This window comes from Aplidium turbinatum, chromosome 16, assembly GCF_918807975.1.
Source record: "Aplidium turbinatum chromosome 16, kaAplTurb1.1, whole genome shotgun sequence".
Taxonomy (NCBI): Eukaryota; Metazoa; Chordata; class Ascidiacea; order Aplousobranchia; family Polyclinidae; genus Aplidium; species Aplidium turbinatum.
In genome coordinates this window covers 19,629,336-19,640,516 of record NC_137487.1, presented here as the reverse complement: position 1 = coordinate 19,640,516, position 11,181 = coordinate 19,629,336, and the positions used below count along the sequence as shown (strand labels likewise).

Below are 11,181 nucleotides of genomic sequence, written 5' to 3'. Positions count from 1 at the left end.
CGTAGGAAATTAATGCGACATGAAACACTTTGTGGAAACTTCACACGTATATAAACGTACTATCCAAAAATACAAAAACATCAACACAATCAAGCAAGAAAATTGTTGCATATAAGTGAATATTAAGGTTTTGCGTAGAAAAATAACTCTACCTTAAAACACAAAACAAAATTATTAATGTGGAATGCTGGGGTTACATTAAAGAAGCTACTGTGGTTGCTTCAGGCCTGTGAAAAACTATCAGTATACTCAATGACAATGTATGAAAAACTGGAAAGGGTTATGATTTAAGAATAAAAAGTACAGGGATTTAAAAACGCAAATACTGAAACGCTAGTGGAAAGCAAGAGGGTAACTAAATATGGAAAAAAATGCTCACAATATTACGGCAGAAAACACACAAACTAATAACTTAAAAGCTGCTCATCATCTACATTAACAAGAATACCAACTACTAAAAGTAGAATACCAACACTTCCTGTTAGAATATATCCAAATCACCTTTTTAAGGATATTGGAATGTACAAACACTTTGCAGAACTAAATTACAATCCGAGATTTCATACTTAGTGAAGTGAAATAAGAATCGAAATACTTCAAGGACGGACAATATCCAAAATAATTAACTAATATTCACCGTTAAAACAGATATACAAATTCCTTTCTAGCTATTACTGTTGGGCAAGGAGCCAGTGTGGTCGTTTAAACTGTTACTACTTTCCATTTGATTCAGTTCAAATTGAGCTGTGTCTGCCATGCTGTCTTGTCTGGACAGGGTATTCGGAAGAGAAAGCGGAGATAATCCGGATACGATATACGTGTGTGGCAACAGTTTGTGTGCAAAGCGAATATAAAGGAAGTTAATGACAATGAGAATTAGAATAATTCCAATCCACTGCACTAAAGCTGTTATTAGACTTTCTTCCTCAAACTGATACCAAATGTGCTCCTTGTTGTTAACATTACTTATAATCCACCAAATAAAAATTGCAATCACTTGTATTGGAATTAAACCCCAAATTATCCATTCCCACAATTTAGGAAGTTTCCAGTCATTGCCATCACCAAAGTTATTGACAACTTCCTGACGGAACTTGGACACTCCAAATCGAATAACCAAAAACAAGATCATTGATCCACTCAAAACAATGGCTGAACCCCAAACAAAATCCTGATTGACCAAAAAGTGAATGTTCAACGAGCTACCTAACCCAAGAAGAAACATGAGACTGCAAATAAAAGGCACAGCAAACTTTCTAGGAACTTTTACATCTACAAGCTGGTGGCAGCCAGCTTCAATCAAGCTGATTTGAGAAGAAAAACCGGCAAGAAACAAACACAAAAAGAACATCACTGTTACTCCCCTTCCAATCACAAGACTGGAATATAACAGAGGAATCCAAATGAAGGTGAGACCAGTGTTAGCAGGACCATTATATGTGAATGCCTCCAATATTTTTGTTACAGTTTTCGAAGGGTCCTCAGTTGTTTGAACAGAAAATACTGTTGAAAACATGGTAATTGCCATCATCAAGCTCAACAAGTTGTTTATTGATGGGATGACAGTTCCATATTTCACAACACCATGTTGCTTTCCTAGATATGTGGCATACACCAGTAGCACACCACTAGCAGCCCCAGTGTCCCAAGCATTTTGTGTTAAAGCATCGATCCATGTGCTTGGGCTCATAAAAACATTCCAATCCATGGTGAACAAGTGTGATATTCCAATAGAAGCAGATGGAAGTGTAAGAGCATAAATAAATGAAACAACCATAATCAAAAGCAGCAGTGGTACCATAACCATCATAACAGGTTCAATGGAGCGCACTCCAGCAAACACACATATTCCCCCACCAGTGATGACAACAGCTTGAAGCAAAACTGGCCAATATGATTGTTCAGCAAACAAATCAAATATTTCTTTACTTGCATCTAATTCAATAGGAAGTGGATTTGCAATGTAATATATGAAGTAATAAATACACCAACCACATATAACCGCATAATAACTTGCTATGGCAAAGCTTACAAATCCAATAAATGCTCCCAGCCACATTGTTCTTGGGCCTGTCATTTTCTTGAATGAAACTATTGCAGCACACCGAGTGTATCTCCCGGTGCCATATTCTATGAGCAGCAATGGAATGGACCAGGTGAATAAGAACAATAGCCAAACCAAAATGAATGCCAATGCCCCTGTGTCACCAGTGTTATTCGCAACAATACGAGGGTAACGCCAAATATTTCCAGTACCAACTGCAGCCCCAAGACAGGAAAGTGCAACACCAATGTTCGAATTAAATGTCTTTGGTGGTTTTCCACTTGGTGGTAAAATTGAAGATCCTTCTGAAGAAACCATGGCTGTTTGGATGGCCAACTTTATTGTTATTACAACCCCATAGCAACAATTTTTACCCTCCAATAACTAGGCTAAATACCTGAACATAAAATTCTATCAATTAGGAATTATACAGCTTCGGTAGAGAGTTTGTCTTGTTGAACGAAGCCGAGCAACGTTATCAAGTTTAACATATTTAAAGATTATTATATTTACAAAAAAACACAAAACTACGCAACAATTAAATATCGAACGTTTTCGACATCACAAGATGTCCTCTTCAGGAATAATATACATACAACTTAACTACATCTGAATAAAATACAATGGTTAACTAAATCTATAAACAGAAAAAAACAAAAACTGCACAGTACTTCTGACTAGCTCAAACTCAATGATAGGCTCCACGAGAATCACAGTTAACTGCATCAAAAGGTGTTAAACAGATCACATGATTCAGATAATATGAAACCAAGGAACTTTCAGAAATAATTAGCTAAACTACCATTCAACGTTTTATAGGCAGAGAAAACTTTTTCTCAAACCATAGAAAATTTCATTATCAGATCACCGCTTCAATGCGTGATGGAAATCTGCAGATAAATCTGCATCAAGCATTGCATTGCACACTGTTTTTTTTTGCACTCTGCAATGCTTGATGCAGATTTATCTGTAGATTTCCATCACGCATTGAAGCGGTGATCTGATAATGAAATTTTCTATGGTTTGAGAAAAAGTTTTCTCTGCCTATAAAACGTTGAATGGTAGCCTAGTTTAACTAATTATTTCTGAAAGTTCCTTGGTTTCATACTATCTGAATTTTCTCAACTAGCTACTCTCCAAGGCGTATATGTTCAATCAGAGTTGACTCTGTCAAGGAAACAAGCAAAGATGGTCCTGTAACCGGTGGTGAAATCTTTCTAAAATGACTGAGACTGTTAATAATTCTTATTTCTGTTCGAATTAACGTGTACTTTAAAAGGTCGTCGCTAATTAATTGGATACGCTACTGTATTATATACATTGTATTATAATCACTGAAATCATATTGAATTGATATTAATAACAATACCGTCTATTAATTTTCAGTGCTTATCTAAGTAGGCTACTGTAAATTAGTATACTTCGGTAGATGTTCATTGTGATGGCTTTTTTGCTTTGAACATTAAGTTTGTTTTAACAAAAAAAACCTTAAGCGAGTAATGTCGGTCTGGAATTGCATACGGGAAGTGATTTTCTGATGTCTCTGGAGGTATTAATATTCAATTGAACACTGAGAATATGTCCTTATAATGTTTGTAATGTATTGTATTGAGTTTAAATTTAACCGTTGTTATTGCGTTCATAAACGTAGTTGCACTGACGAGAATTTAATATTCGAAAACGCGTTCTGCAACACTGTTTTTTTTTGCACTCTGCAATGCTTGATGCAGATTTATCTGTAGATTTCCATCACGCATTGAAGCGGTGATCTGATAATGAAATTTTCTATGGTTTGAGAAAAAGTTTTCTCTGCCTATAAAACGTTAAATGGTAGTTTAACTAATTAGATCACATGATATGGTAGAAAGGCAAGGTGCGAAAAAACTAATTTTAAAATACAGAGAGCAAGAAAGACGAGCCGCAAGCATACAATTCTCTGTTCAAAAGTGGATTGTGATGTTTTATGTAAAAGGCTTCCAAGATCTTAGTTTGATACCGGTACTCAGTTTGATCTGAGTATCTTTTATTAGATTTTTTTAATTTTTTCTCTCGAACTTTTCAAAGTACGAACTGACGGTACGAATTGTTCATGGTACGAATTAGGTTGCACCCGTTTAGCTCTCGGGGTGTGCGCTTGAGCAACACATTTCAGGACTGTTCTTCATTCAGCAGCACCTAGTGGTTTGAATAACTCTAGTACCATAACAACATTTCAACAGTTAGAAACTTCACTCTGCCAATCTTGGCAACCGGATCTGCATCAAAGGCCTCTACAAACCGAATTTCATTTTGCATGTGCATTGTGTAGCTGGTTGACAACAACATGGTTCTGTATTTTGCCATGCGTTGCCAAAACATCAGAAGCAGATTACTATCTTGTACATCTTTTGATAGTTCAAGTTAGTTTGCACCAGAAGAGCGTACGGTGCCATATAATATATCATGTTATTCAACTAAATGCTTGGAGAACAGTTGCATTTAACTTTTAACATATCAATAATCGAAAACTTCACTCTGTCAATCTTGATAATGGGTCACTCCAGCTCAATTCACCCAGTGCTGTTAACACCACCATCACCGATTTACATCAAATTTGGTTTGTGGTTAGGTTTTGGGCAAAAACGCATGAATTTTAAATTTTATCAAAATCCGGCCAGAGGTTTTGGAGATATGGCCCTGTGAAATTTCGTATTTTGGGGGGAAATGGGGGTACCCGGCTTATTTCAAAATGCCATTTCTCCGCAACCACTGGGTGTATTTTAATGAAATTGGTGTCATTTTGCAGGAAATTGGTCAAGAATTTCATTTCTGTGGTTAATTTTCAAAAATCAGCATGTTTAGGGGTAATGACCTTTTGACCTTTGCTTTGACCTTGACTTTGACCCTGTGGATCACGTGATACAAAAAACTTGTCTACATGAAAAATATTCCTTGATACCATCTCTATAACATATGAAAAAATGGGAGAGGTAATATTTTTAGTTTAGCCATAGTTTTCATTCAAAGAGGACGATATCTGTGAAATTTTCATAAAATCCGGTTAGCTTAAACCAGTGTTTCTCAACCTTTTTTGACCCAACGCCCCCTTCATGAACTGGCGAATTTTTACCGCCCTCCAACAAAAACAATTAATTACGAAAAACGAATATAAAACAATAAATACTATTAATTTACCACAAAAATGCTCAATGTCAAGCAAAAAGTCAAGCAGAGAGAATTACATCAAATATAGGCTAGTTACCAGTCTCTAAAACCCTTACAGCCTGTTTTACCCTAAAAGGGGATCATCAGAAGGTCCTTATTCAAATAGAATTCTATTTCTATTAGAATAAGGACCTTTTGATGATCCCCTTTAGGGTGAAACAGGGTGAAAACTATATTTGATGAAAAGCAATATGTAGGCTATTGGCGAGCATGAAAACAGTAGCCTATAGGCCTACTGGTAGTCAGTGTGAACCTTGGGCTTGGTGAAAAAGTGCCAGTTTCTTCACATCCGGTGTAAAGCCAGTGAGAAACATTCGAAAATTACCTCTTATGTCAAGTGGGTTTCACTTTTTGGTATGTAGCAGAACAACACAGCTGAATCCCTTTTCCACCAGGTCGCCTATGAGGTAGGAAATGCTACCACCAAGATACGAGTTCTTTGACGAAGTCGTTATGCTGGGCGGTAGATGGGTTAAACCAGAATGCTCCCTAACCATCAAAACGCTTAATCCGACGTAATCATACCGCCTCCCTGCAAAACCAAAACGCCCCCCGGGGGGCGGTACCGCCCCCGTTGAGAACCACTGGCTTGAACCTTATATTGTAGAATAAGTCTTGCTGCTCTTGCAACAACAGTGTACCAGCTTCATTGTTAATAATCAGAAATCGATTTCGCCATACTGTTATAGCATGGTCATTGGTCAGTCTGATAAGGTATATCGTTATCCATAGGGGACGAGTTTTCAAAATAGCTGGGCGGGTGAATACATACTGTCACGTCATAAAGGTTATTTTGTGCGTTTTTCAAAAGGGCGATTTTGCTAGGTTGTTGGGCTAGCCTAGTTTTACATTTAAGTCTATGTCTCCTCTAACACGATTTGGAAACAAGTAATAAATATAATTGGTACGCATTTAGAGCATTTTGGCAGCAGAGTTAATTGATAACATCGTGTGAGAGAAAATTACTCCTTTGAAGAACAATGCTACAGTTTTTACACCGATTTAACATCTGGCGATGTTACTTCGCATAGAAAGAGTGCATATGATGGTCTGGGGGACAGTGAAGCGCCTCTTAACCAAGGCAAGTTTGCAAAGGCCTTACAGTGACGTTATCCTTACTACCGAGTCAATGATGACATTTTGCAAAGCTAATATACAAGGAATTCAATTTTTCAATGTCAAGCCTGACCGGTATGAAGCTTGCAAAGAAAAATTGAAAAAAAGATTCTCGTTGGCAAAGACAATAAAAGGAACACTAAAATTCCATAGATTTGTTCCGATTTCTGAAACAAAGTTATTCGCGTACAAACTCAGTGCTCAAAAAAATCTGCCTGAAATAGTGTCAGTGACAGGAGGGAGAGATGAAGACCTTGCAATTGAAGCATTGAATGAACCTATCAACATCGCAACACAGACATATGTGTGCTGTATATATGATTATGAACCGTGGATAGGTTTAGTGGAAGACATTTCTGATGAGTTTGGGAACTGCCGTACCATGTAAACTTTATGCATCCTCATGGTCCAGCCAGAATCTTCTACTGGCCTTCCTCTGCTGATAAATGCTGGATCGATATTAATAACATTGTTTGTATCATTGAAACTCCTTCCATGATTGCATCTGGCAGATGTCGTTACATTATTTCCAAAAACGATACAATTAAACTTCACAGGTTGTGTAAAAACTGGTCAGCTCAGTAATTGCTGTCTATGGAAAACTTTCAGAACCTAACATTTTGTCTGTTGTGTCTTGACTAAACTGTGGACATCATTTAACTCATTTTTATGCACTATTAATTGGGAGCGTTTATGTATTACATCATCAGAATTTGAGATATTTTACCCCTTCCCCCATTTGCCATCATTTCCCAATGTTACAAGCTTATTTTACAAAAAAAAAAAACACCCCTCATCATCATTTTGGACCCATTCTTTCTGATGATGCAATGTGCATATCATTCCATTTGTACATGCCATACTATTTTTGAAAGTGATTTTAAGAAAACTTATTGAAAAATCATGAGACATGCAAACTTTGAGTGAAAACTATGGCTAAAATAGAAATATTACCTCTCCCACTTTTTCATATGTTATAGAGATAGTGTCAAAGAATATTTTTCATGTAGACAAGTTTTTTGTATCACGTGATCCACAGGGTCAAAGTCAAGGTCAAAGCAAAGGTCAAAAGGTCATTACCCCCAAACATGCTGATTTTTGAAAATTAACCATGAAATGAAATCCTTGACCAATTTCCTGCAAAATGACACCAATTTCATTACAATACACCCAGTGGTTGCGGAGAAATGGCATTCTGAAATAAGCTGGTACCCCCATTTCCCCCCAAAATACGAAATTTCACAGGGCCATATCTCCAAAACCACTGGCCGGATTTTGAAAAAAATTTAAAATTCATGCTTTTTTACCCAGAACTCACACACAAACCAAATTTGGAGAAAATCGGTGATGGTGGTGTTAAAAATTTCATTTTTTTGGGGTGATTTGATGTGGAATGACCCTAATCGGAATTGCGTCAAAAGCCTCTACAAGCATGCACATAACCAGGAATAACCCATTAAGTCTTCCATCTTGTCGGTCCGAGGATAAAGTTTTAAAACCAACCAAACCAACCAACCAGGGTTGTCAGACAGCTTTTGAGAAAAAGAGTCAAACAATGTCGAAAAAAGGGCCAAACTGGGTAAATAACAGCTAAATTGTTCAATAACGTTAATAACGTGGTTATTAATACATACCGTAATAACGTTAACAACGTCAATAACGTTACAACAACACAGTCTTCTACATTCTACAAGAACAATTCCAAATTTTCGTCTTCTACAGTATTTCCACTCGAATCTTTGGCATTGGCATAAACATTTTCAGCTAAACACTGTCTAAAAAATGGTAATAACACTTTTCAGTCACAATTTCCGAAAGACATTTATTTAAATAGCTAGTTTGATAGTATGTGCCAATTGCTTCTAAAAAAAGCCAAATATTGAAAACAAAGGGCCAAACATTTTTTTTGCGCCAACTGCCTCTATAAAGGGCCAATCTGGCAAGCCCGCAATCAACTCTATTCGAATCTCTCATTCTCAAAACTCAATAAAAGCAAATGCGGATTACGGAATAAGAAAGTTACGGAAATTGGACATTGAAAAACGGAAAGCCAAAGCTATCCCTTTCGGGATAGCTTTGGCAAATTATGCTTTTAATTCAACTATCTTGGATGGCCAAGTTTGTTTGTTATTCATATCTTTATCCTGCATTGCGGGAAAGCGGACTTGAGCGCTATGCATCGGTGTACGCCTTCTGACGTACACCTGACCCACGCTGCAGCCGACGGCAATGTCTGTTTCCGTTGTCTACTCTACTAATGACTTAAATTTGGTACTACCCATTATTACTCGAAATCGATCACTGGGTAGAGGCAATTATCGTAAAGTTTCTTGCCCAGAGAAACAACAGCAAGTGCGGGTGGCTGGAGTCGAACATGCAGGCTCTCGACTGCGAGCCCAACGCGCTAACCACTCGGCCACTGCTGCCGATCACTGAGGCAGCACCGCCATCTTTTATTGGAGGGTTGCGTCATCAAGGTACCAGCATACACACTCTTTTAGATTGCAAGTTAATTGCACCAAGTGGTCATCTTCCGTTTTCAACATCAGTTCGAATGGATCCTAACGATCCCAATCTAATTCGAGGAATACTTTTCTTGAGATCAAAGTCGATATTGTTTACTTGAGGCCTTCAAGGTGTAAAAACACATTTATCCAGTGGCGGCTCGTTAAAGGGAGCTGTGGAGCTGCAGCTCCCTCTGCGATCTGGCATCCAAATAGAACTTGTTGAAACTACCGTTGCAAAAATTTTCCTCGACGTCCTTGATCGCGATGATTCTAAAAAAATGTATTGCTGCAACTTACCTTCGCTGTTTTTGCATGTTCACTCTTAACATTTTTTTTTAAAATTTGAATGGAAACTCTGTGGAGCTGAGCAACCAGGTAGCTCACTAGCTCCACGAAGGGTGTTCTTTCTATTATGACGATTTGGGGAAAACCCCATTGACGTAACCGCAAGCACAGGCTAAAGCGAAGATTCTTGATCGCCTCTGGGAGCTGTGCTCCCAACGGTTTGACTGTGTTCCAATGTTGCTCAGATAAGCACATACACTGGTGGTTTTCTTAGACAGCTTACCGGTCATTGGCCATAGACTATGAAACGCAGAAAAGTTTTATTATTTGACATAACTTAGCCTGTAAATAGCTGTTCATTGGCTAGATTTGTCTTATAACATTATATACTCAGGATTTTGGGTGCTGGTTAAAGATCGGCCGCCTTGGTCAGTGACGTCACGAAAAAGTGTGACGTCATGCAAAAAAACGCAACTACTTTTAGGAAGGGTGCAAAAACGCGGAATAGAAGTAAAAGCGGAATGCTTAACTTAAACTGTACTATTTTGTACCAATTCTCAGCAATTCAATTTTTACAATAAAAATACCAAACCAACACAAATTAAAAATGTATGTTTTGCTTTATTAACCTACCAAGTTTCACGTTTATATGTTGTCTACAAAACAAGCTTTTTTCCAAGGCGATTCGATCGTGGTTCAGTATTAGCCGCCCACAGTTTGCTGTGATCGATGAATACTGCCTCCACCAAATATGCTGTAGCTTTCTCATTTCTGCTCGGATTTTAACAATTTTTCTATTGTTGGATGGCATTATGCTTCATCTACTCGAATGCATTAATTGCCAATCTAAAGTAGGCATTATATTTATGTAGCGCTAACTTAAACTTTACTATTTTGTACCAATTCTCAGAAATTCATTTTTTACAATAAAAATACCAAACCAACACAAATTAAAAGAGTATGTCTTGGTTTATTCATATGTTAACTTTCCCATTTATATCTAATCCACAAAACGAGCAATCGTTGTTCAAACGTAACCGCTCGACGAAGCTTTTTTCCAATGCATTTTTCAAGGCGATTCGATCGTGGTTCAGCATAAGCCGCCCACAGTTTGCAGTGATCGATGAATACTGCCTCCACCAAATGTGTTGTAGCTTTCTCATTTCTGCGTGGATTTGAGAAATTTTACCATCGTTGGAAAGCACGATACTGCATCTATCCGATTTAATTGGTTGCAAGTTTAAAGTATGCATTATATTGATCTAGCGCTAACTTAAACTTTACTATTTTGTACCAATTCTCAGCAATTCAACTTTTACAATAAAAATATCAAACCAACACAAATTAAAAGAGTATGTCTTGGTTTATTCATATGTTAACTTTCACATTTATATGCAATCAACAAAACGAACAATCGTTGTTCAAACGTAACCGCTCGACAAAGCTTTTTTCCAATGCATTTTTCAAGGCGATTCGATCGTGGTTAAGTATTAGCCGCCCACAGTTTGCTGTGATCGATTCATACTGCCTCCACCAAATATGCTGTAGCTTTCTCATTTCTGCCCAGATTCTAACAATTTTACTATCGTTGGATGGCATTATGCTTTATCTACTCGAATGGATTAATTGCCAATCTCAAGTAGGCATTATATTTATGTAGCGATAACTTAAACTTTACTATTTTGTACCAATTCTCAGCAATTCAATTTTTACAATAAAAATACCAAACCAACACAAATTAAAAGAGTATGTCTTGCCTTATTAACCTACCAACTTTCACGTTTATATGTTATCTACAAAACGAGAAATCGTTGTTCAAACGTAACCGCTTGACGAAGCTTTTTTCCAAGGCGATTCGATCGTGGTTCAGTATTAGCCGCCCACAGTTTGCTGTGATCGATGAATACTGCCTCCACCAAATATGCTGTAGCTTTCTCACTTCTGCTCGGATTCTAACAATTTTACTATCGTTGGATGGCATTATGCTTCATCTACTCGAATGGATTAATTGCCAATCTAAAGTAG

General features: G+C 37.4%; 1 protein-coding gene across 1 annotated transcript; it reads right to left on the bottom strand.

The window, feature by feature from the left end:
- Nucleotides 1-664: 664 nt before the first annotated feature.
- Nucleotides 665-2,383, bottom strand: LOC145785298 (putative sodium-dependent transporter YocR). Its single transcript, XM_082596968.1, has one exon. The coding sequence runs from the start codon at nt 2,360-2,362 to the stop codon at nt 665-667; it is 1,698 nt and encodes a 565-aa protein (XP_082453094.1). The 5' UTR covers nt 2,363-2,383.
- Nucleotides 2,384-11,181: the final 8,798 nt, after the last annotated feature.

Excerpts from the sequence above, each read along its gene's own strand:
- LOC145785298 (XM_082596968.1), bottom strand. The coding sequence starts at position 2,362 with ATGGTTTCTTCAGAAGGATCTTCAATTTTACCACCAAGTGGAAAACCA.